A 27,223-nucleotide genomic window follows, 5' to 3' on the forward strand; every position below is an offset into this window, starting at 1 on the left:
GGTATGTCCTAGGGGTTTGGGAAGGGGCTTAGGAAGACCTTTGGTAGACCTTCCATTCAGTATACTTTTTATACATTATCCATTTAATCTTAAAGGAGATCTAAAAGCTGGTCCAACTGGGAAATCAAACTCCACTGCAAGCAACTCAGCGACCATATCTCTGACTCATGCACTCTGACAGTGTTCACGGTGGGAAGAGTTGGGTCCATTTTAAGTCAGATAGATCCACTTCAGAAAGTTATAAGCAGTATGAAGCAATTATTTTTCTCTTTGTGGGACATGGGTAATGTTTTACCTTGTGCCCTTTACTCTTACAAGTTTGTTTTAGGGAAACCATATAAATGGCTTTTATGTATATGGTAAATTCTTTTTACTAATTATCTTGTTTTCAATTGGGATGACTTTTGGCTGAAGGTAACAGTGTAGTGGTTGTTTTGTTCGTTTGTTCTGTACAATAGAGGCCTGGGGCCAGGCCGTGGCCCAGTGACGCCAGCAGGAACCTATGTGCCTCCACGTTCGTACTCCCATCCTCCCCACAGAGAACAGTCGTCCTGGTGCTGCCTCACAGTCATGAGGTCTCACAGCCTGAATCTGGGAAGAACAAAGGCTCTCTTAGGCTTTGACTTTTTATTCAGGAAGGGATGCTGTCTTTAGATGCTTTTAATTATATCCATCATTGGTCAGAACCATATCAAATGGCCACCCCTACATGCAAAGGAACTAAGGACATCCATTATTTTTGTAACTAAACATATTGCTACCCTGAACAAAATGGGGTTCTGTTTAAGAAAGAAGAAGGGAAATGTGAACCTACAAGAGAATATTGATGGACAGTGTATACCCACGGCCTCTCATAATTTGAAGTATCAGGCCAAACTTCATTATTTCTAGTACATCCTATGCACAAATTACTAGCCTTCAAGCAAATCCTAACAGAGCAAGTCTCAAGGAAAGTAACTAAAATGATCTGTAGGGGAATTACTATCAAATATGAATTCTTAGTCTGGAAATAAGCACCTAAAAAATGGCAGAAAGACACCATTCATGAAAGTAGAAAAAGGACAAAGCCTGGATAAACACACATTGCTTAGCAACTCCTATAACACTAGGATGTGAAAACTGGCTGGACACATTGAGGTACATGCCATACTAATGAGATAATTTTTAATATAATGTAGTCAGCTTGTAAAAATCATATCACAAATAGCATAGCAAGTAACTATAATAATTGGAGTCAGAAATATTTTCATAATATCAATGGCTGATAGAAGTGCTCAGTCAATATAACAGTTATTGGGAACCTGTTATGTACTCACAGTCCATAGGGCAGTGTAGACTATATGATCAGATTACATACAGTATGGCAAGCGCTACACCAAGGCGTGAAGGCAGCAGAGTTGGGGAGCACAGAAGACAGACAGCATTGCCAAGGATTAATCTCCTTCCTTTGATGTTTACATCCAAGAAGACACTTTGGGCCTTCTACAAACTCTCCCCTGGTAACCATGCCAGAGTGTCTGTGAGTAGACAAAAGTAGTTCTTATAGCCTTGTGTTCTTATTGTTAGGTTCCAGGAAATTCCGGTTATGGAAAGTAAAGGATGCCTGGGTTAATATAATATGTAACATGAGAACAAGTTAACTATAGGTCTCAGATCCTGTTGTTAATAAGTAAATCCTTTTCTTTTTATACTAATTTATTGGTTTTAGAGAGAGAGAGGAAAGGAGGGAGAGAGGGGAAAGAGAGAAAGATTTGTTCTTTTACTCATTTATGCATTCTTTGGTTGATTCTTATATGCGCCCTGACTGTGGGTGGCACCCGCAACCTTGTTGTATCAGGACAATGCCTTAACCAACTAAGCTACCCGGCCAGAGCTAGTAAATCCTTTTCAATGATTTTTGTGAGCAAGGAATCTAAGGCGCATCTATAGAATAACGCTTGTCAGAGTAATGAAGCTGGTTAACCTGACGAAGTGCTTTGGTAGACATGACTGCTTAAAGATGGGTAAAGAGGGCCTCTTACATTGTTTTTATGCTATTACATAGTGGATGTTTGAAATCATTCTGGCAGTTCACCAGATGTTTTCTTTGCATCTTGACCACCGTGTAGGTACAGCTTTTGTGTGTAGTTATTTAAAAAAAAAAAAAAAAATTCTATCCAAACCATACCCCTGCCCCCTCCGGCATTGCTCTCAGTAATGGGAAGCTCAGGAGAAGCTCACCTGCAGGCTCCTCAACCTTCGTGGGCTGCTGTAGACAAGGAGTCCTATTCCCCACAGAGCTTCAAGCATGATTGAAGATCAAATCTTTCCTTGTATTCCAGCAGCCTTGCATATTTACATGAGTTGTGAATGTTCCAGATATATGAAACTATCTCAACAATATAGAATTCTAGAATAAGTTATTCTAGGCAGGTAACACCTGTGTCTTAGTCTTTTCTCTATCCTAAAACTGAGGAGGTATTTGATAAATGATGGCCAAAGCAAAGAGATAAACAAGGATTAGATTAGCACCAGAGGTGGCTCTGGAGCAAGCCAGCCTGTATAGAGACCTTAGTGAAAAGTCTTGGGGGGAGCCAGCAATTATATGAAAACAAGTACAAGGAATCGGAAAAGACAACAAAGGGATGTTAATGTTTTCTGCTCTCCATTTTTACAAAGAACCCAGGTTTACTGCAGGAAACATAATATGCTTTGGAGGATAATCATGAGAGATGATATAAGAGCAAGTGTCTTGGATATAAACCTACAGTCTTTTCATATCTTCTCCATGCCACTCCCCCATTCATCTTTAGTGTCACCTATGCATAATTTTTAATTAATTATTTTCAACATCGAGGAGTAATTGACAGGTATGATTGTATATATATGTGAAGTGTATAACTTGATGATATGATATACATGTACATTGTGGAATGGTTACCTAAATCAGGATATCAAGATAATTAACAAACCATCACCTCACATAATTAACTGTTTGTGTGGTGGGGCAGGGGGGAGAATGCTTCATATCTACCCTCAGCAACTTTCAAGAATATAATACCATGTGGTATTATTAATTAGAGTCACCATGCTGCTCATTAGATTCTCAGAATTTATTCTCCCTACATTTGAAAGTTTGTGCCCTTTGACCTTCATCTCTCACATTTCTACCTCTCCCGAAACTCCTGGCAACTAATATTCTGTTCTCTCTTTCTATGAAATCGGCTTGTTTTTTTTCCTTTTATGTTCCACATATAAGTGATAGCTAGCTATACACTATTTATCTTTCTCTGTCTGACTTTTTTCACTCAGCAATAATGCCCTCCAAATTTATCCATGTTGTCTCAAGTGGCAGGATTTTCTTTTTTTATGGTGGAATAATAGTCATATAGTATGTATGCATATTATTATATTTTCTTTATTCATTCTTCTAAATACAGTTAGGTTGTTTGTATGTCTCAGCTATTGTGAATAATGCTAAAATGAACATGAGAGAGTAAATTATCTCTTTGAGATACTGATTTTATTTTCTTCAGACATACACCCAGGAGCAGGGTGGTGCACCATATGTTAGTTCTCGTTTTAAGTTTTTGAGGAACCTCCATGCTTTTTTCCGCAGTGGCCGTTGCAGTTCACATTCCCACCTCCCTTTTCTCCAAATCCTCGCCAACACTTGTTATCTCTTGTCTTATTTATAGTACCGTTCTAAGAGCTATGAAATGGTAGCTCATTGTGATTTTGATTTGCATTTCCTTCATGGTTAGGGATATTGAGCACCTTTTTAAAAAATTTTATTATCCTCACCTGAAGACACTTTTTTTATTGCTTTAGAGAGAGGAAAGGTGTGAAAGAGAAACATTGATGTGAGAAACATTGATTGATCATTTTATCCTACAACTTACTGAATTAATTTATTAGTTTTAACAGTTTTTAGTGGAATATTTAGGGTTTTCCCTATATTAGATCATGTTATCTGCAAACACATAATTTTACTTCTTCCTTTCAAATTTAGACGCCTTTTATTTCTTTTTCTTGCCTGGTTGCTCTGACTGGGACTTCCAGTACTAGATCAAGAGGAGTGGTGAGAGTGGGCATTCTTGTTTTATTCCTGCTCTTAGAGGAAAAACTTGTTTAACTTTTCACCATGGAGTATGATGTGGGCCATCATATATGGCCTTTATTATGTTTTCATAGCAATTTGTTGATTTTTTTATCATGAAAGGATATTGAATTTTGTCAAGTGCATTTTCTGCATCTATTGAGAATATCATATGACTTATCTTTCATTCTATTAATGTGGAGTATCTCATTTATTGATTTGCTTCTATTGAACCCTCCTTGCATTCCAGGGATAAATTCCACTTGATCACAGTGTATGATCCTTTTAATATGCTGTTGAATTTGGTTTGCTAGTATTTTACTGAGGATTTTTTCATCTGTGTTCATCAAGGATATTCGTCTGATCTTCTTTCCCTATAGAGTCCATGTTAGGCTTCAGATCAGGGTAATACTAGCCTCATAAATGAGTTATGAAGTATTCCCTCCTCTTTGATTTTTGGGAGTGTTTGAGAAAGTTTTTTATTAGTCTTTCTTTAAATGTTTGGTAAAATTCACTGGTGAAGCCATATAGTCCTGAGTTTTTATTTATTGGGAGATTTTTGATTATTGATTCAATCTTCTTACTCTTTATTGGTGTGTTCAGATTTTTCTATTACTTTATAATTCCGTCTTGGTAGATTTTAGGTTTCTAGAAATTCACCCATTCCTCTGTTATCTAATTTGTTGGTATGTAATTGTTCATAATGTACAATTTCTACTTAAACATTTTCTCTTACACAGTGGTATTTTTTTTTCTTAAGATCATTGAGTCTTCCATCATATTCTCTGTATTTGAATATAAAGGAGCTGAGTAACCTTTCTTATTTTTTTTCTGTTTGCTAATAAATGAATAATACTATTTACCTATTTACCTCGTAGGCTTATGGTAAAATTTAAGTAAGATAGCATAGAGCAATTAGCATACACAGCACCCATAGGTTTTTAGCCCATGTTACCTTCCCTTTCCCAGATGCTCCCAATATCTAAGTTCACTGGCCCATTGTGTAGCAATGAGTCCAGAGGCTGTGAATTTGTGATACTTTTTAAAGGACTGAATGAGGAGTGGTATTTTAATGAAAGCACCAGCAAAGCTTATGTAAAGATGAGCATAAAATTAGTGACCTCTTTCTATGAGGGATAATCAACAGTGGGCCTGACCGAATTGGAATTTTCACATAAATAATCTGAACATGTATAACCAGTCAGCTCTGTGTCCCTGAAAAGCAGGAGGCAAGAAGCATTTGTAGCTTGGTCACAAACTGGGTGTCAGACCCATTAAGCCTTCATTCATTTGACAGGCCTCCAGAATGTAATGTCAGGAGGGAGGCCTAGCAGCAGGGGAGACCATTATGAAAATCTCAGAGGTGAGAATTAGAGAACTCTGCTCACTGCCCAGGAAAGGGAGACTATGATGCGGATGGAGGGCAGTGAAATATGTTACCTGACACACTGCCAAGGCCTGACATTGTCTGGAGTCCCATTGCTATCTCAGACTAAAACTGAATGTAGAATGCTTTTGGGAGAAAAGAAGCATATTAGCCACAATAGATACTTGGGAACAATCCCACAGTTCAAGCCACTAGTTATAGGTAGTTCACTGGCTTTCTGGCCTGACTTCTTTAGAGTCAGTCTACAATGGACGCTACCAAGTCTTCCAGTGCAGTGGGTCCAAAGTGATGAGCATTTTCACTTTGCGAGCAAAGAGCTCACTGGTTGGGACTGTTTTGTATTTGTTGTTGTCATTTTATAGCTGCAGTGTCCAACGAAGTAAGTTTTTCCTCAGGGCCCTCATGTATGCCCTTAGAGAAAGGTATGAGAGAAAGGTCTGCTCACCTGAACTGCCAGTCCTCAAAGCACACCAGCTCAGACCTCCTCTTAGCCTTTTCCCTGGCCTTTTTAGGTCTCTGTCCCATTACCTGATGACGCCTTCATTTCAAAGAAGCAGAAGAGCAGCACAGACTCTGGCCCTGGTTCTGCCACCACCAGCTGTGGAGCCTTGCCAGGTCATGCCCCGTTTCTGAATTTGTAGTCGTCTCAACTGTAAAATGTTACTGATTGCTGAAGCAAGGTCTTGAGCATGCGGTGATGAAATATGTGTGCAAGTATATTGCATAGTTTGAAGCAGCATTCAGATGTTTGGTGGCAATATTAGTGGACTTGTTAAGATTTGCTTTTCCCCATGAGATTATAAGCTAGACCATCTGAAGTCACTGACTGAAATAGGAAAAACTGCGTCCCAGTATTTTAAATAACTTTGTCCTGCTGACAAAAAATATTTTGGTTTATCCATTTTTTGTTGTCTGCTTAGCTATAGTGTTTATCTACCAGTTTGCTCCCCAAGGAGGCCTTGACTTGATTGTCCTGAGGTCACAGCAACCTAAAGTCTCTTTGTCATCTTCTCTCTGTCTTCTGCTTTGGGCCGAGGATGTCCATATTATGGCTGTATCAAAGTTACAGAGAAAGTGACTCAACCCAATAGCCCTGTGTGGGATGGACCAGGCCGCTCTTAAGGCTCTTGGAACTTTTGTGTGCAGGATCACACCGGGACACACATATACACCAACCCGGAGGGGGGCCCCCGTCCTTATGCAGCCTCCCTGGTGAGTTGTTCTTGCCATCTGCAGAACTCTCTGAAGTTTGGCTTTGGAATCCTTTCTCCTTGAAACTACATGTGTGTTACAGAAGCCCTTTTTCAAAACTCAGGAATGGTTCCAATGTCAGAGTCGACCTGTACACCTTTTCCCCAGATTGGTTCCTTCATATGTTATTGTAGGGTGTTAGTGCTGTCAGGGAGGTGCCACCTTTTTTTCTTACTCATTTTCTTTAAGACACAGTAACATAATATATAATTAATGCCACAGGAGAAAATTTGTAGAAAGGAAGATGTATGTACTTAAAAGATTGGTTGTTTTCCAGCCTGATTATGTGTAATCTTGTCTAATAACCAGTGCCTTCAATAGTATGACAGCCTGTCATGTTTTGGAAGCTTCTTCCATTTTTTATATTGCTTGGCCTTCCTTCATTTGTCCTGTGTGTAACAAACGGGCCTCTAGGAAACTGGCAGTCCCTACCAGTGAGTGTTCCTGATGGGAGTGACTGCACACTCAGCCCATAGTGGTGAACAAAAACAAGCAGTTTGCTCCAGGTGGGCTCATTTGAAGGGGTCTTGTCCAAGCAAGCTGCTTTCTCCCTTCCTTTGGCTCATGGAAACTGGAAGCAGAAGCAGACATTGTTTGCTTGAAAAGAGGCTGTCTTCAGATTTCCTTGCCTCTTGGAACCGAGACCTAATTTACTAGCTCCCTAACTCCAGGGAGAAACAATGGTCTTCATCCCCATTTATTAGTCCAGCAACCCACAATGGCCCACGAAGGAGATTCTTTCTTCTGCAACCTCCCAGCTGCTATGAAAGCCCCACCAACACAGCGTATGCTGCGGTCATGGTCTACTCTCCAGGGATGGCACCTTATCTCAGCAGTCCCCTCCTTGGGTCCCAGGTGCGAGGAATACATGCTTGCAGCTCTTTCTCTCTCTCTCTCTCTCAGCCTGGAAGGTAAGCAGCCCACTACAGCTATAGTTAAAAGTACCAAGTTGCTGGAATGCCCAGGGAAGTGAGAATGAGCAGGTCTCACACAGGGATGATTTGAAACAAGCCTTGTGGCTTTTTAATAATGTGCCAAAGCGGTCTCAGTGGTGGGCCAGCAGGGCCCCCAGTCTATCTTCTGTGAAAGGAGAAGGCCCAGCAGGCCCTGCCTAATGCAGACAGCCCCTTCACTCTGCTGGAGGAGACAGACTCTGAGATGGCAATCAAGGCTTGATTTGCCAACACATTTCCAATGATTAAAATGTAATTAGCACAACTGAGTGCCTCCTCCCCAGCTAATTTTAATACATGCTGTGACAGGCAGGCAGCCGGCTGTGCCTTTAGCCCAGCAGCAGATGGAGGCAGAGGCAGCGGGAGAGGAAAACCATTTTGCAATGTGACTATTCGCATCACAAAACCATCAGGGCGCTCAGCTCTTAGAAGGCCCTTGATGGCAGCACATCAAATTGGCGCTGTCATAGCTGACCGTGGCAATGGCAGTCATCCTTCATACTGTCCCAGAAGCACAGCGAGGCAATTTCCAGGCGTAACCCTTTAAGATCTAGAAGGGGAGAGAGAGACATGGAGAGCACACTTGTCGTCTTGCGGTGACAGGCGTGAGCTTTGCAATGTGTGCTGTGAAACCCACGCTCTTGGCAGCTTGCAAACCGTTACTTACATGGTCCTTTTCCAAGACACAGTGGAATGTGGTTCAGAAGCCTTGGAAATAACTGTTTCTCCAAAAGGGAGACAGGCATGAGCTGCCTTCTGCTTGCTTTCTCTGAACTGGGAAGGACGAGATCTTTTCAGTTTGGGGCAATGTGGCAGGTTGGAGGTTTCCTATTCTATTCCACTGATCTCACGGAAACCTTTGAACCCGAGGTCTCTTCTCATGACCATCTGCTTTGCTCCTGTCTTGAAGAGCACATCAAACGAGCTGTGATGTCTAAAGGGCCATGTGTCCATGCTTCTGCTCTCTCACCCACTAGCAAAAACACCCAGCTATCACCACTGCTGCTTGGCCACTCCTTCTCCTTCCGAGGCACCATCTGTTAAGGAAGCAGTCTCCTTGGAGGCTGAAGATCATTTGGGCCTTTCTGGGTTTGGATTGTACAGGAAAATTGAAGGGGATGCTTGTGTTGATTAGGATCAGTCACCCACTCTTGGTGGCTGACCTTTCAAGCACCAGAGTCATCTCCTACCCCAGGGCAAAAGGGACAACCTAAATGACAGGAATGATGATTTGATGATAATGATGACGACAAGCGTTTATTGAACACTTACTATACCCTAGCATTGTGTTAAATGCCTTAATTGCGTTAATTTTCTCTTAAAATCCTCACACAAACCTAAGAGCTAGAAGTTATTACTCCCATTTTATGGATGAGGAAACAAAGCCACTGATGCAAGGTTGAGTAACTTACCCACGCACCACTGTTAAGAACCCGGGTTAAACACACGTCATGAGCTGCACTGCAAAAATCCCAGCCTAGAAAGCTGCATCAGAGAGATCCTTATACAGGGAAAGCCTCTGAACAGAGGAATGGAGAAATCTTTTGCTGTGAAAAACAATGAGATGATTCTTTGCCATCTTATGACCTCTGGAGACCAGCATCCATCAGAACACCAGGGGCTATCACGTGGGTGACATTTTATACATCATGGGAGTATGTGTATATCCTTTTCTGCTCTAACTAAAAAGTACTGTGATCATTAAAGAGATGGAAATTACTGAAAATTTAGGGATGAAAATACAAATAATTCAAAGTTTCAGTCACTCAGAGGCACTTAACATTTCATGTGTTTTTTCCAGTTCTTTTTTTTTTTCTTTCTGTGTGTATATTTTATATATAATTAAATGCATCTTGATTTTCTTATTTGCAGTAGTAACAATGAAAGAAGCATTTTTCACGGATTATTTCTTTACCTCTACCTTGAGAGACGAATACATTATCCCTCTTTTATTGATGAAAGAAACTGAACTTAACAGAAGATATGTAACTCACCCAAGATCACTTAAAGGCTTTTTATTTTAACTTCCCTATGACGGTGATCATTTTTTCACTTTTATAAAATTTTTTAGGAACATTATTTTTGTGGGTGAACACCATGTTGGCATATTGATATGTTTTCTAATTTGTGAGGAAATTTATGTTCAAGTCTGTGTACTTATTTCATCTAGAAATTGAGAAATACCTGGGTTCCAATGGCTGGAGCTTATTACAGATGCCTGACCCTTGGCAGGTTGCTTACTGTCTTTAATCCTCACTCTCTCCCTGCAAAATTGAGTGCTAACGCGTACACAGTGGGGTGGGAAGAGGGTGGAGAAGTGTGAGCTAAAAACAGGCATGTGAGGGTCTGACTGGGTTATTCCCGACCTGCATGATGAAGTTTGTAAACAGATTTGTCTACACATATGTCCTTTCTTTCACACACACACACACACACACACACACACACACACACACACACACACATCAAAAAGAGAGGAGTTGAGCTGAAGAGTTAAGGCTCTTGATGCATATTGCAGAATTATTTTCCAAATAGAAAATTGACATTCCTTCGGAAGTGAGTATCTGCCTCACCGGGACCGTGCCAACATTGTGTGTCACCGTCAGCACTTCATTTTTTTCCTAGTTTATAGATGAAAAAGAAATGTAGCTTCTTTAAATTTGCATATCTTAGATTATTAGTGAAGGTGAACCTTTCTTCATATGTTTATTTGCCATTTATATTTCCTCTTCTGTGACTTGAGCTCTCTGCTTTCGAAAAGAAGGACTAGCCTCCAAGGGCCAGCTAGGGAAAGGTTCTCCTGCGGTCATCACCGTGGAGCCCTGGGGTCAGGAGCTGCAGGGGAGAGGACTAAGAGCCTCCTGGGACCGCCGGGCAACTATCAAGTAGGCTTCTTCCCAGACCAGAGCACGGCTTTCTTCACAGTCAGCCTGCAGTCGGCATTTGTTCCCTACATTTTCATTTGTTAAGAAATATTTTGGATTTTTGAGAAGGGCTCTTTACATTCCACTCAAGTCAGTGCTTATAATTCTTTCCCAACCAGCTTGCTTTTTCAGTTTGAGTTTCTGCTCAGAGAGTCCCCTTGGTTCACAGTGCACTGCTGTAGATCTTGCCTGAGTCTTTTACGATCCTTGCCATCCAGCCAGGAGCTGTGACTGCTCTGTAACCTTCTTAGATTTAAATCTGTGGCTCCCGTTCTCCTCTTAGTGTTACAGAGCAGCAGAGCCCATCCATACTGATGTCTTAATATCATTCTCTCCTCCTTGGATTTATAGGGTAAAATAAACCCTCTGCCACAGAAGTGTTTATTGATTACTGAAGTACATAATAAAGCCAAAGAATAAAGTAAGACCAAGTAATCGGTCCTATTCCCAGGGGGATGACTGTAAACCCTGGCCCTGGCAGCCTCCAAGGGCTGCCTTGTGCTTTGCAGCGAGGAGGCTCCCATTTCATTAGGCGGCCAAATAGTAAGCAATGAATGATAGAAACCAGACAGAAAGAGTACACACTGTATGATTCCATTTATATGAAACTCTAGAAAAGATACAAACTAATCTATAGTGACGGAAAGCAGATCAGTTGTTGGGGGCGGGGCGTAGGCAGTATGGGCAGTGAGAAGAGCTGGGGGTTAACAAAGCACAAGGAAACTTGGGGGCAACCAATGTGTGCACTTCTGTCTTGATTGTGGTAATGGCTTCATGGGTGGATACATATGTGAAAATGGATTAAATCGTGCCCTTCAAATACAGGCAGTGTATCCATGTCATTTATATCTCAATAAAGCCATGAAATAAAGCCACTAAAAACTAGTAAGCAGCATAAAGCTCACTTTGTGCTGGGAAATTTTTCTCTTTCCTTAGGAAGCTTATTTTAAAGAACATTTTGGAGGACCTGAGAGACTCAATTTCACCTTCACATTGATATAAGTGGGGGGTTCAGAAAACTGAGTGGTACCATCAAAAATAAAATAAAAAGACAAAAAAGAAAAAAGAGAAGGCAAGACAGCCCTCTTCCTCTGTCCCCTTTTCTTTCTTACGTCTGAACTGTAGAGGTGGATTTTCATACAATGTTTTGGTGAAACAAAAGAAGCTGAGCCCTGTAGAAAAAAGCATTAGTTCTTTTCTTACCACCCCCTCCTTCTGCCATCACATTTCCCCCACCCGAAGGAGAGGTTCAGTACCGGAGAAATAAAAACTGCTCCAAAATGTGGGCAGTCTAAATGGGGACAGGCATTTTTGACACAAAGAGATGTTTGTTTTTCTTGCATTTTAACTCTTAATTTTTGGCACAGCGGGGAAGTCCAGCATGGCTGCCACTGAAAATGTAACAGTGCCATGGGGTTCCCGACTGCCTCTGTTGCAGGGTGTTGTGTCTGAAGGCCAGGAGACAAAGCAAATCAGGCCAAAGACAGGGCCTGCTGCTGAGGCACTGGTCCATTTCTCTGTGTTTGAATGTTTCTTTTTTTTGGCCTGACGAGGAGTCACTCAGGGAGACTGGAGCTGGAATTTGTACAACCTCTATTCAGTTCCCTTGATTTTAATCAGAAATACACAATTATTCTTTTCCTCCAAATAGAGAAACTCAATCCCCATTTTAAATTCAATTATTGTAATTGCAGCATTCAGAAAAATAGCACATTCATTTTCTAATAAGAGATTGTGGATACGAAATTACTGCATATAGTATGTCAAAACAGGAAACTTGAGACTGGCAGACCAGTGGGTGTTTTATCTTGGCAATTTGTTTTTTTTTTTTTTTTTACAGACAATTTATGGTAATCCTACCCTTCCTTGTTTATGACATACAAGACTAGGTTTTCAAGCCATCCTCAAATAAAGACTGTTGTTAGGTACAATTTAACTTAAAATTCCAGTTATGAATATGATGAATTCTAAGAGACTCAGTAGTGAAGTACCTCAGTCGTCGCAGTTGGCAGCCGTCCGTCTCGAGAGACGATGGTGTAGCTTCTTAAGAGTCTATCTGCACCACCAAGAATGGCTGTGCAGTCCAACTCGGGAGTGACACGGTATCTGTCTCCTCCCGTGTTGTATCGACATCTTGTGATGACGCTGGAGTGTCCTCTCCAGTGAAGCTGAAGCTACAGAGCCTGGGCAGGGTGATATGGAGGGTCTGCTGTTGCCCATGCAGCAGACCCCCCCTCTCTTCGCAGCTGAAGGGTCCAAGGGAAAGACGGAGTCAATACAGCTTGGCTTCAGGTGCGCCGCAGGAGTTGCCGGTGTTGACTACAACGTCAAACCGCCTTAGGGACTCCGGCTCCGGATTTTCTGTCGGGGTTTACTCCCTTAGCCTTTCCCCTGAAGAGGTATGCCGCAAGGCAGCGGAAGTTTTTTGGAGTCAGAGTTTTCCTTCTCTGAGTGAAGTACCTAATAAAGAGAAAAAACAGTATCAGTCTGACATATCTTTGGATCCTCTTGAATCACCTTCTAATATTTGTAAATCAGTTTGTCTCAAGCCATATTTCTATTCCTTTAGCTAGCTGTGCTTTTCACTATCTTGCACTTTGAAAACAAAAAGTCTGGTTGGTGGGAAGTTGATAATGTGTCCATGAAGCTTCAGCAACATGAGCGCACCATGTCCCGTTTTCCCATTCAAGTCCAGTTGCTTTCGTGGGCTTAAGGGTGAGTCAAATGTAAGAAGAAATATATTTGGATTTTGATTTTCCGGATTTTCTTAAAAGAGTAGCCTTATGATCAGATTTTTTCAAGTGTATGGTGTTATTTTCTTAGGATTTACTTTTACCACAAAGTTATTTCCTTGTGTTCCTCATGGACACATTCAGACACCCACCGCTTTCAAATACCTTAGCATCCACTCTTTTACCCGCTATATAGTTCTCTATCTCAAATACACACTTTCCATGACACCTTACCTCATATTTTGCTAATGTAATGTATGAATTCATTCTTTCACAGATATTTATTGAACATCTCCTAGGTGCCAGGTTTAGGAAGAACAGGCTATAAGCAAACTCTGAGATACATTTGGGGAAACTGACCATGATGTTAAAGATGCTGGAAACCGACAGCTGAAATAGGGCCAGAAAAGCCAGAGAAAGCTTTCATACAGATGGGAGAGAGAACAGACATCTGTGTATCCCAGAGGGTAAAAGTGGTTGAATTGTTGAGTGCCTGTTGAGTGCCAAGCACTTTATTATGTTCTCTCAACCAATACCTGTATTTGCAGTTACAAAAGTTAGTGCTCTGGGAAGTTTTATCTCTTCCCAAGGTTACTGTGTTGGTTAATTTTGTTAACTCAATCCCTAAATAGGCCTTGCATAAAAATAAAGCTTGTGCACAGGGCTATACAAGTAGCTCCTTATTCTGATCAGTCAGAATCTGCACACCTTCAAAATGGCTGGCTTCCTAGTTATACCAATAACCAATTGATGGTTTTGATATCCATCTTTTCTATTTGTTTATTTTGCCAATTTTAATTTGAGTGAACACCTTAATAGTGTCAAAGCTCATGCATGCCCTTATTACACTATTCATAACCTACAATTTTAGACCCAAAATATTACATCTATGCATTTTACTTTAGTCCCGATATACAGGTCACTACCTACCATTTGACTGAGGCATAAATCCAAATTATATCCACCAAAATTTTTTGCACCAAGAACCTAAAGGAATGCTTAGGAAATTGAATTCTAAAGTGACTTGCCTTGTTGATACTTGATAACTGAAATAAAACCATTTGTTATCAGGAAGATTCCTTCTTTAAGAGAGATGATAGTTTCTGTTTTTGTTTGTTTGGGTTGTTGTTTCTGTTTTTGTATAGCATAGTAGCAAGTCTTCAAACATGTCCTGAGCAGAAATCCTTGCAGAATATGATTTCCCCTCTGGCAATAAAATGACAAAATAATGAAACCCAACATTTAAATAACTATTGTTACCTTATTTCTAAGTGTGCTGTAACATATCTTTCATGAAAGAGTTGGAAGAAAGAAAACTGAGTCTTTTTTTCTGGCTGCTTTCACATGCTTGAACTCACTTAATTCTCACAGAAATCCTGTGGAGTATGTATCATCCGCATTTACAGGTGAACAAAAAGGTAGGCTCCAAGATGTTAAGTACCTTTCCCAAGACCGCATGGCTGCTAAGTGCAGTGCTCAGAATTTGAACCCGTGTCAGCCACAGACTGCACAAGCACTTCCCTGGGCCAGGTTCAATGCTAGGCCCTCCTCCCAAGGGAGAGCTGGCTGGGGCAGAGTGGAAATGTGTGGCCGACAGCTGCTTTCACTGCTGCGTATGGTCATTGCTCCCTCCTTTCAGAGTCAGCTTGACTCTACCCTTTGCCATGCAATCCATCAACAAGATGTTTCTTCAAGTAGTTTCTTTGAATAGTGAATGAGACAGAGTGAGGTGGAATATTGTCCTTGCCAGGAAAATGAACTTAAACATGAACAGAACTGGGTTCAAGCACTGCCTCTGCCATCGGAAGCCTTAACTTCTTGATAATGGAAGGCTTGTAACACTTCCCTCCCAGGCTGTTGTCAGGACATTCTTTTAAAATGACGGATAGCTGTTGGCTGACGTTTGTAAGGCAAATGCTCTGAGATAGCTCCTATGGAGAATTTCTTCTCTGAAGGAACCATGCTACAGTGAAATGCAATTTAGGAACCAGGCTTTTCTGAAACAGCTGCTCAAAGCTGCTCTGCTGTCTGGAATCTCCTCTTTCTCCTTTTGCCTGAGGAGGACATTGTCCCTTCAGCAGGAAACTGAATCATGTAGGTGCTGCTTAGCAGGGGCTACACTCAGTGCTTCACAACCTTAGGGACTGGAAGGAGGTATGGTTTGCAGCAGCTTGGTTACCTGAGCAAAAAGAACTCAGAGTCACAGGCACTTTAAGAAAGATGCTTTTACTTTGAGTGTTGGAGAAAACAGAATAATCACCTATTTAAGGCAAAGGGGATGAAAAAAACACCTCTGTTCATACTATCCTGATCATTTAATCTGTTCAGATTCATTCTGCCTTTCTGAAGGTGATTCATGCCAAACTGTTCTTCCTGGCTGCACTGTTTCTTCCCTAGGCTAGGCAGGACACATGGTGATTGCCTAAGGTTCCCAACTAATGACAGACATTTCCTACTCCAGGAGGAGACTCCTCTCAAGGCTTGAGCTTCCTGCATAGTATCAGAAATAAATGAATAGGAGGGAGGAGGAATCCATAAATCATCTAGTTGTAACCAGGCATCTTTTAGGGCCCTGAAACTACACAGGGCCCTGTGATGGTTCCAGGGACAGCCGATCGCTCTCTCGAGGAGCTTACCATCTGCTGAGGGAGCGAGACATATATATATGCGAGATCAATGAAGAATTGTATTCTATCTAAACTAGATTTCCAGCACCTGGCACACATACTCTAAAAAAAAAAAAAAGATACTCTTTGTTGAAGAATAAAGGAAGGAATGACTTCTAACATCAAATGAGTAATTTCTGTGTGTCAGGCACTGTTTTTATACCCTTTTTTGTTAATTATATATATACATATATATATATTTATTTATTATGTATCTTATTATTATTGTGTATTAAACTCAGTGAATGCTCTAGACAACCTGGGAGGTAAATACTGTCAATAGCTCCATTTGATAGATAATGAAACTGAGGCACAGAGAGGTTGAGATACTTGCCAGAAGTCCTCCAGCTCATTGTGGTAGAACCAGGATTTGACTTTAAGCACCCTCCCCCTCCCCAAAACTGCTTGGAACCACCCTGTGTGCTTTGGCCTGCCTCTCCCCTGGCCCCACCAGGCCTCTCATTTGTAGTTTCTCTTATCGAGCACATTTCTAAACGAGGATGGTGGTTCCGCTTTAAGGACATACAAATGGCTTGCCCTCACCTGTCAAGCATGATCCTTGTATTTTACCAGGCCCATTATGAACGCAATCTTTCTGTCGAAAATTTGCATACCTCCTTTCTTGAAAAGTAATGACAGCAATTTCTTTCCCTCCGCTCACTTTCTGAGTGTCTCATTTAACGGCACCTGTGAAACCGACAGGCACAGAGATGAGAAGTGAAAGAGAGCAGTTGATTAAATCATCATCAAGTCGGGCCTCAGAAAGTCAATTCTGCTTGCCGTCTGCAATGATATCCTTTTATCTTAAAGTAATGAGCTATGGCACTTTTGCATCGGGTAATGCGATAAGTTCTATTAGCATGTTCCATTTGCCTCACAAGCAAGGGCAAGTCATTTTAGCTAGCTCATATCGCTGCAATCAAAGCAATTGGCTTCCCAGGCAGAGAAGAAAGGGAAAAGGCTCAGGGTGATTTCTATGGATCACAACACAGCGGAAAAAATAGACTCTTGTATTATTTTAACCCATAACACACTTTTCCTTTTTACTCATCAGAAAATTTGGGTTTTATTAGCTCACACCAGACTCTGAAAGAAGCAAGCTTTGTTAAAGCAAATCTAGGGGGCTCCAGCCCCACCCAAAGGAACAAGCAACTCTGACCCAGAAAGGAAGAAGTGCAGCATTCCAGGTCACATAGAATACTGCCAAAGAACACAGAAGGATATGTCTCCCTGCTAATAACACTGTGGTCTCGTAATACAGTCTTGCTTCACGCCATCTTCAAAGTCAATTTGTAATAGGTCCCTAGGCAGGTACGGATTAATGCTATTGATGACTTAGAATCAGTAAATCAATGACAAAGAGGCAAAGGATATGGTGCTTAAGCATAAAAGAAATCTTTTACAAATCATCCAGCCCTGGACTGAGTTTTACCTTTGGACAAGAAATTCATTTTTCTTATTTTTGCCAACCGCTGAGGCTTGTGGGTTCTGGGTATTAAGTAAATTTCATCTTTGGGGTTTATGTATGTTTATACTTGGCAAAATGTGACTTCCTTTCTTCTAAGGGAAAAAAAAATGCTGAACTCTCTAAAAATTTGTGAAATACCCACTTTTTTTCCTACTTCCAAAAACTCAACGATATTTTAATGAGCTAAGTGGAAATTTATAGCATGCATATTGTTTTATGAAATACACCTGGATTTCAAAGGGACAAAAAGAAAATACTGAAATTAATTTGCGAGCTTTAGAACTTCAGGTTTAAACAAAATGATATGGCAATATATTTGCACTTCTAATGAGTGGTCAGAATGAACCTGACATATAGGAGACGTTTTAAAATTATTTACTGAATGAAGTCGTGTGGTCATCTAAAAGACCCTGGAGAGAGAATAGGAAGTGTTCACTTAGCCCCTTAGATCACATTGGTCATTTGAGCTCTAGCCAGTTCAAGCTGAGAACTTGCAAAAATGCCAGATTCTAAGGACTCCCCATGCGGGAATGATGGCTTACCAACAGAGAACTCCAGAAGCTCCCGCGGGTTTACTCTCTGCAATACCTCAACAGCCGAACATTGGTGGACCTTATATGATTTTCTAATGTGTTCACTTTGTAACTGTCAGAGCTTTATTTTTTAAACTATTGTTTGGCATACAAATTATTTGATTAGGCTTTCATTTTTTTCTGAGCAATGTTATTTGATCAGACATAATTATTGTTGAGAGAGAGAGGAGGAACCGATGATGTTTTTTAATTTCTAGGGCCCCAGTATCTTTAACTTTCACTTAAAGTCCAAAGCCATTGTGAGAGGATGCGAACAACAGTCAGTGAGGGCTTGGTGGAGTGACAGAAGACAGACATCAGAGTCGCTACATGTGGCACTCAGTGGCTGCCCGTTTTGCATGTACACGGAGCTGGGCAGATGGGAAGATGATGGTCAACACGTTTTTCGTCACTGTGCCGTCACCTCACTTCCTTCAATAAGAAAATAAGTGTCATGTTTTCTGCAGGTGGCTTCTTCTGAAATTGCTTTTAGGTGGGGGATGTTTTACTGTCTTAGATAAACCGCCTGCCCCAAAGGGGAATTGATTTGTTTTGTCACTGGCAAAGTTAAATTGTACCTGATGTTAGGTGCTGTGGTTTACAAGTTGGGGTTCTCCTCATTTTCCTCTAATTTCCTTTAGGCAGAAAAAAGAATAAAATAACTTTACTCAGCATGGTGTTTGGCCCTGACATCTTTGCTGGCAATGATAAATGGGTCCCAGATATGAAATAACTGCTCCAGCAAGGTCCACTGAGCAGAAGAGAGACCAATGCCCTCCTCAATGTCATTGTATGTGATATGTTCAATGATTGCCACTTTCTGCTTAAGAATGCATTCCATCACGAGGCACCTAGAATTCCATCTTGTCCCTTCATCCTGAATGAGGCAGAGAGGTGTCGCAGACTTTGACTTGTTTCAATTTAGATCAGAGTCTTAAAACACAGATATTGAGATTCCCAAATGGAAATGAGAAATGTTTCCTTTTGAAGAAATACAATAAAATCATAATCCCATCATTTCTGTGCCTTTTAATGGAAGAGATTTTCTTCTGGGCCCCAACTCTAGGCTCTGCTGTCAATTTTAACCCTGACGAGTGTGTTCAAACATGCGTCCCACTGTATTGTATTAAGCAGGTTGGTTAGTTCTTGTTTTCCTCTGCCCTCTTCCTTTGGAATTGTCTTTTAAATCATTGTTTGCTTGTGCTGCATGGAATCAACCACATTTTGAAGAATTCTAAGGAAGAATGAGATAAATATATTAATATGACTGAGCACCTACTATGTCCCAAGGCCTGGATATTCAAAGATGGGCAAGGCGTTACCCTTACCTATGTGAGAATCACTCTCTAGTAGAGAAGACTTGTGGCAAACAGTGAAATACAGTTTGTAAGGGATGGAGACAGAGCAATTAATCATTTTTTTAAAATATTAGAATTCTAAGAATTCTTAAATCTTAGAAAAATAGTGAAGCATTCACTGTATTTTTAAAGGTACATTGAAGGGGTTTTTTTGGTAGAAACTTGGTGGAATAGAATTCCAGGCAGAGGGAATTGTTAAGTACAAAGATAGTAAGGGCTGAGGATGTGACCAGATGTGCACAGGTGTGGCTAGAGCAAGGGATGTGTTAGAATAATGCCACTCAAAAGTTTGGATGCAGACCACAGCCAGTCCATGAGCTGTTTGTAATGAGCCTTCTATGAGATTAGTATGGTAGTTGAGAGTAAGCATTTGGAAACTTTTATGACAATTCAATAGAGTAATTTTATGTCTCTTCAATCAAGTAACATTTTTATATGTCTTTTCTTTTTATTTTTCTAGCAATTTATTTTTTACTGTATATTACAAAACTACTGGTCCATAATGTGTTGGAAATTAAAGAAAGCAAAACAAAATGAAAACAAATGGTCCCTCTCCACAGAAAGCCTGAGAAGCACAATGTTGAAAGAGTGGTTAGAAGTCAGGTGTGGGGAAGCTGGAAACAATGTGAAGACTTTTCATTGCCCTACAGGCCAGGGGAAGTGTCATGATCAAATTAAAATTTAGGAAATCAACTGTGGTCAGTAAGGACTTGGATTAGAAAAGGAAGAGACCATAGGCCCTGAAAGGAAGTTACCGGCCTCATGTGATGATAAAATAGAAGCCAGATCTAAGGCAGCATCCATGACCGTGGAGATGGAAAGGATTTAAATGGTAGGATCAATAATGTGGGGTGAGCAAGGAAGGTAGGTCTGCTCAAGGATGATGACAAGACTCTTCGTGTAGGCAGTTGAATGATTGCATGGTGATGCCATGGGAACAGCATGGGAAAGGGGCAGGTTTGGGGCAAGCAAAGGTTGGTGAGTCTAGATTTAGATGGATACTTGAGTCTGAAGTGTTTAAAGGGCGTGAGGTGGGGGATTAGCACACAGAAACATTGATAATAGTAACATTTATTGTCTGCACATACTCTGTACCATGCATTGTCTGAGTTGTTTACATATGTGAACTCATTTCATTCTTACCTTCTTATGAGGGAAAGGCCTGATTGCCCACACTTACAGGTAAGTAAACTGAGATACAGAGTTTAATTAACTTTTCCAAAGTCACATAGCTGGAAAATGGTGGGCATAGGGATTTTTAGTTTCAACATATAAATGGTAGATGGAACCAAAGGGACCTTTAAGGACTTCCCTGGAAATCATCTAGAAACAATAGAACTGCAGGTGCAACTCTGGGGAGACAGTGACATTACAGAATATGCAGAAAAGGAAAGGCCATGAAAAGACACAAGGGAAAAACAATATTGGCGAATGTGTACCAGGGAAAAATTCCAGATATTCTTTTGAAACAATCCAAATATCCAGCATTAGGGAACTTTTTAACTAGGTTATTTACAATTGAAACAGTGGATTGCAGTGCAGCCTTTTACAGGGAAAATTTTACTCATTAAACTGAAATACTTGGCATGTTATGCAAAAACAAAGCAAGTTACAAAATAGTAGGATTTTATTTCTTAAAATGTGTATATATGAAGGATGGAAAGGATGGAGACAAGACTGGAAAGAATTATACAAATGTGTTAACAATGTTTATTTTATGGATGGTAGATTGATGGGTGATTTTTTTTAAACCGTAGTGAATAAACATGTATTAATTTTTAAAAGGAAAAACTATTAGGTAGGTTGGTTGGTTGGTTGGTTGGTTGAAGAGTGTAAGGGGTGGGACATGTCTGGGAAAGGAAGGAGGTGCCTTCAAAGGTTCAAGTCCAATTTATGAAGCCACAGGGAGGAGAGGTGATGATGAAGTGGGTGGGGGGTGTTGGAATGGCTTCGTATGCTCAGGGGAGGAACTAGTCCCATTCTAACTCCACATTTGAAGCACATGGTTTGGATTTCCTGTCTCCTGTTTCCCTCTTTTGTCTTCAGTAGATTTGGGTGGTATCTTTATCTGAAGGCTTAGGGACCGAGAATTCCTCCCTGGCTGGGGTATAAGGGCTGGTTGTTTCTTTTCATTTCTTGCTTTTAAAGTGGAGGAAAATATTTTCAGCTTTTAACAAAGGGCTTTGAAACCTAGTCATGGAAAGTACTCTGTCACCTCAAGCTGGTCATTAGTGTGCAACCTGTTTGCTAATAAACCAATGTGGGACCCCAAGGTCAAAATGCTTAAAATGGTCAAATCAGCTGGGACCCCATTTCTGCGTTTGACATGCCTTTTCCATTTCCCAGCCTCATGCAGAACATAAACCTGAATGAGGAGGTGGCTCAATGTGAACTCTGATAAGTTGCAGTGGGTATCTAGGGACTGGGGAGCAGATACTTCTTCTTTTAACCTTTCAAGACCAAGAATCATATGGCCCAGAATCCACCATGTATTGAACTTAAGGTATGAAAGCTGTACAGTGTATTAAATGTGAATTTGAGACCATGAATTCTCCCCACACTGACTCTATAAAACAGCCTCCCTTTTTTATAAAGCAGGCCCATAAACTGCTGCCAGCGAAGCAGAAAGACTCCTTAGGTCCATGGCTTGCTTTCCGTCTGGAGTTGTCAACAGACCCCCTTTATGAGTGGAATAGACCTCTTGTATGTGTCGAGTTTCTGGCTTTTTACAGAGTGTGTTAGGAGCCAGGCTAGGCAAACGTTAGGCGCTGTTTGCTGAGTGCATTTATTGCCTTTGCATAATTTATGAGCTGGAGGGGTTGACCATCATTCGTCTCTGCCAGGGGCTGGCACTCGAGGCTCCAGAGAGCGGAGCTGTAAATTGGATGGTGCGCTCCTGCTGAGCTCACGGCAAAGTCCTCGGGTCAGTATGGGAATTTAATACCAGAAATGGAACTGTTTTCTCAGCGCACCATGTGGGCCCCAGTGCAGCAGAGACTGTTTTGGCAGACTCTGTGACTGGCCTTGTCGAGGAGCTGTCACTCACCCGGCATGTTGTGTGGGGAGCCTGGGCATTTTTAATCGGCTTGGCATCCGTGCTGTTTCCATAATGGATACCAGTAGGTCTCAGTTCTCCACCATATGCTTAACTCTGGAGACAAGGTGCTTCTGGGTATATCGGTAATTACTTGATGTGGAATTAAGTGGACCTTGAAATTAGAACTGGACTGTTGGAAAGCAGGAAGCTTAACACTTGGATAGAAATAACCATTCCCAGGAACACACTACTGTTAGGATGGGGGGTGGTGTGTGGTCAGTGGTGGTTCTTGCCCGACCTCCCTACTCCTTCTGGCCCCTGCACACCAGTCCTTGGGGATACGGGCAGATGCTACGCCACAGCCTTCAGCTGTCATTGATTACCTCACAAGGCAGGCTGTGAACATCTGGGGAAATGGGCCTGCCTGGCAAAACCCTCTTCTCTCTTCCACACCCGTCCTGAATCATGCTTTGTCACTCTTGAAAATGTGCCCAGAACTTGAGAACCTCAACGAAGGCTTAATTAAAGGCAATGGAAAAATCACACAATCAGAACTTTTGTTCCTGGTCTGTCTGTTGTTTTAGGCCTTCGAAGTCTTCATGTCAACCATTTGTTTGTCAGCCTGTTTGACTTGTTATAATAGAGAAATCCACTCACCAGGGAAAAGAAAGTAAGTTCAGACAATCTGAGGTTGGAAGCTTGGTTGAAAATAATGCAGTTGTACTTGGTTAAAGCACTATCTCTAAAACTCTGATACCCCGAAGACGTTGAGGAGCGAGTGGAGAAGAGAATGTCATAACCCTCCAGTCCTTAAGGTTGTGCTATGAGTTTCTAAGAGCTTATAGTGCAGAGAGCTTAGGCTGAAAAGAGGAAGTAGTCTCCAAATTGTATCTTACAACACCAAGATGTCGATTTGGGTGAGGTTTTCATTACTTTCAACTGAAAGCATGTTCACAGTGGTTTAAACATTAAGATAACTTACTGTTATTTGACCAAAAAAGTCCAGAGGCAGGCTGCCCTGAGGTTGGTTCAGTGGCTCAGTTGTGCCAGGGTTTTCCTTCTGTTGGCCCCATCATCGTGGTTTATTACTTAGCCTTTTAGCCTCTTTTCTGCAAGATGGCTACCATAGATCTAGACATTACATCATCATGCAATCTCATTCAAAGGCAAGAGGCAAGTGCTTCCTGCTTTTCTTCCTTTTTGGAAAAGAGAAAAATTTTCCAGAACCCTCAGCAGACATTTCTTTCAAGTCTCAGCCAAAAATGCATCTATGGCCATCCTTCGCCACAAGGAAAGTTGGGAGAGAGAGAGTACCTACCTGGCTTTTTCAATCTCGTAATTCCAAGATAAGCTACAGACTACAGAGAAGGGACTGTGAATGGCTATGGGTATCTAGCCAGTAGTGACTGCTGTATAAGCAGATTTATTTTGTTTCTGTTCATAGCAACATCAACTCCCATATCCAGGTGGCCACACTAAAAAACCTTGGCATCACCCTGGACTCATCTCTCTTACTTGCTTCCATACCCATGTGTTATCAAGTCCTGTGGATTCCACCTTCAGAATTGCTCTGCCATCTGTTCATCCCTTTCTCAACCCACACCATGCTGGTTTAGATGGTGCAGTGGTTGCCAGACTGGTGTTCCCATGCCCTGTGTTTCCCCACAGTGCGCTGTCTCTCCTCCACCATGGGAAGAGCCATCCTAATAAAACATTGCTCCGGGCATGCCACACCCGTGCTCAGGGTTTGTGTTCTATTTCTACAGTCACGCACCTCAATGAACAATGTTTCAGTCAACCAACATGTATGATGGTGGTCCCATAAGATTATACTACAGCTGAAAAATTCTTATCACCTAGTGACGCTGTAGCTGTTGTAACATCATAGTGCGACTCATTACTGATGTGTCTATGGACAATGAAATCGACAAACAACACATTTCTCAGAAAATATCCCAGTCGCCAACACAGTGCATGACTATACTGCTGAACTGAAAGCTACTTTAGGGCCGGTTCTATGTCTTGTGTGAATATCTGTCTAGCTTAGCAGTGCTTGTCAAGGGCGATTGAGTGAATGAATTGATATATTTATCTGCTGTGCATTTACTCTTAACAAAACACATGCCTTTTTAAAATAAAATATCATATAACAAAACATTCTTGTTTTTCATTTTTTAAAAATTGTGTTGTTTTTCTTCCTTTTTTTCTAGTGAGGGACCTAGTGCTTTGAGTTTATTATCATTCTCTGGTTACCCCAAACCTAGCTCAACAATTGGCACTTGGGACCTGTTAGACATGGTGTTAGTCTACTGCTGTAAAACCTTTTTTTTTTTTTAGCCTATATTATTGATTTGCTACTCTGAACTCTTATCCTTGGCATGTTTTTTATAAGGAGTATTCCCTCTGTTCTCTGCGCCTCTAAATCCTGAAAAAGGCAGCCATCACAGGTGCTGAGCCTTGTCTTTCCCTCCAAGTCCAAATGAGGGAATGCAGTGCCCAGAGGTTTACCTCTTTTCTTATAGAAAAGCACCAGGAGAGAGGCAGCCATTGACATTAGCAGAAGGTAGAAGGTCTCCGTTAAAGAATTGATTTTGCTCTGAGTCCCATTGAATGATCACCTCAACCCTGTGGCCAGGTTGGCTCCTCAATGGGCATTCCCCTCTGCTGTGCAGTAGGGGGCTCCCTAAGGTGACAGAGCATAGAGGGTGGAGGAAATCAACAGAGCGACTTCTCAACATTTTGCTTCTTATCTGTTTATAGCACTTGAACTGAAGCAACTCTTTCCATCTCAGACGACATTTCCTATTTCCTTGTCTTGCTTCTATTTTCTGTATCAGAAACGAAACCTACTCAATTTTTGCACTAACACTTATTCTCTTCTTTTCCTTTTCAGTGTGACAGCGACAGTGACCAGGAAGAGAAGGTAAGAGCCCCCCCACACCCACAACTGTGGGCACAGTACACAAACACTGAGCGCTGTGTTCTCCCACACGCTGCTGCGGTGGCGGGGCGCCGGCTTCACGGTGGAAGACAGCGCCTTTCTCTTCCGTGAAGATGGGCTTTATTCACACACTGACATTTCCCATGATAAGAAATAACATTTAATTTGTGAAGTCCACTTTTCTTAAACAAGCCCTTTAATATTGCACATGTGACACTAAGTTTTTACTTCATAGAAGAAATCATTTATTTTAATAGCTATCTGATCTTTCTTTTTCAATCTTTGGGACATTAAGTGTGCTAGTATGTATTTATAATGTCACGTTTTCATTTCTTTTACTGGCACATATGCTTCTTCCTGCTTTTCTGTACATATTGGCCTTCATGATGGAAGTGTTAATGGTAATGGTTCTAGGAATGTCATCCTGGGGTGAGGGTGGGCAGGAGAAGTATCATGGGAACTGCTCTTCTCATCCAGGTGGATGGTCAGGTGGGAGGGCAGCTCTTCCAGCAGGTACATACACTGTTTCGAGGCTATGGCCGCCAGCCTCTGTATCCAGTCCAACATGGATCAAGAAGAGGAGCTCTGTTTTTGAGCTTTCAGAAGATTGGATCACTGCCTGGTAAAGTGAGCTTTCTGCTGCCTGAAACAAAGGGATTGTTCATCTGTTTGGGTTTTCTAGATGTTCAAATCCCTGAACCAGATTTCTTTTCAACTTTATTCCTGCTTTAGGTATTTCAGAAAGAGTTACCTGGATATTATGGTTTCTATATTACTTGGCACCGAAAGGAAGGGTCTAGTCCTCCCTTCCCCAATTTCTGGATCTGTCCTGTGGAGGTGGCTTTCCTGAGCCCTGTTTTGCAACTGTCCCCTCCTAAACGCTTGCTGATTTTACTCAAAATCTGCAGTTCACATTTAGTGAGATCTTTCTATCAGCCCAGATTTTTCCCTCCTTCTCTGCTGCCAGCCTCCAAGAGAGATGTAAAGGCTCTTGTTCGGTACTGTTGTTAATTTGAATTCAGCATATGTAGCCTGTTATAAAATGCGAGACATCATCATTTGAGCAGGTCAAGCATATTCAGATGAAGACAAATGGTGCTTATTTGATTTCCTTAAAATCAGGAAATGAAAAAAGTGCTCTCTGGAGAAATCATGTTCTGCCTGACTTGGATGATAGACCAATGCATGTCCCCCAGATAAGAACAGGCTCTCGCCCTGAGGTTTTTATCTCTGAAGGACAGCCAGGACTGTCAGCTTGCTGACATGTGCATTATCCATGTCATTTTAAACAAAGTGACCTATGGAAGGGTGCGCTGTGCTGTGACATGGTAATGGGCTGTTGGATGACAGCAAAAGTACACACTGAGAACGGGGCTGTGGATTATTCTTTTGTTTAACTGACAAGTTGTAGCTTCCTAACTCCAGCCCCCAGAGTCTTAGCTCCCTAGAAGCAGGTCCCCTGGTGTCTCAGGGCCAGCATGTGGTGGGTGACAGAGGCACATGGACAACAGTAGAGAGTCAGTGTTCAAGGTGTGCCCACTCCCGCCGCGGAGCCATCAGGCCACAGTTCCACATGACCATTATCATCACAGACACCCAGGGAGGGATGGCACTTCCTGCCATTCCAGGAGCTCTTCTGCAAGTAATGGTTCATCTCATGGTCTGAGTGGGTGGCACTGCTCCAAGGGGAGGAGCCTTCTTTGGGGTTTCACAGCTCAGCAGACAGCCTTCCTTTGGAAGGCACTGTGACTCCGGAAGTGTCACAGTAGTAGCAGCGGTAGAGGATGGTAACGATGACCAGTTTTGCATTCCGTGTAGGTGTCTTGATCAGCATTCTCAACCTTGACTGCACATCA

The 27,223-nt window shown here is 41.6% G+C and overlaps 1 protein-coding gene across 4 annotated transcripts in view; it reads left to right on the plus strand.

Moving 5' to 3' along the window:
- AUTS2 (activator of transcription and developmental regulator AUTS2) overlaps positions 1-27,223 on the plus strand; it is a 1,178,499-nt gene that overhangs the window by 833,146 nt on the left and 318,130 nt on the right. For all 4 annotated transcript variants that reach the window (XM_090276907.1, XM_090276909.1, XM_090276908.1 and 1 more), the window contains exon 5: positions 25,320-25,349. In XM_090276907.1, coding sequence (XP_090133033.1) covers positions 25,320-25,349 — 30 coding nt within the window. The remainder of the gene's footprint in view (positions 1-25,319; positions 25,350-27,223) is intronic.

Source organism: Furipterus horrens, unplaced genomic scaffold (genome assembly GCF_987537825.1).
Source record: "Furipterus horrens unplaced genomic scaffold, mFurHor1.1.pri manual_scaffold_5, whole genome shotgun sequence".
Taxonomy (NCBI): domain Eukaryota; kingdom Metazoa; phylum Chordata; class Mammalia; order Chiroptera; family Furipteridae; genus Furipterus; species Furipterus horrens.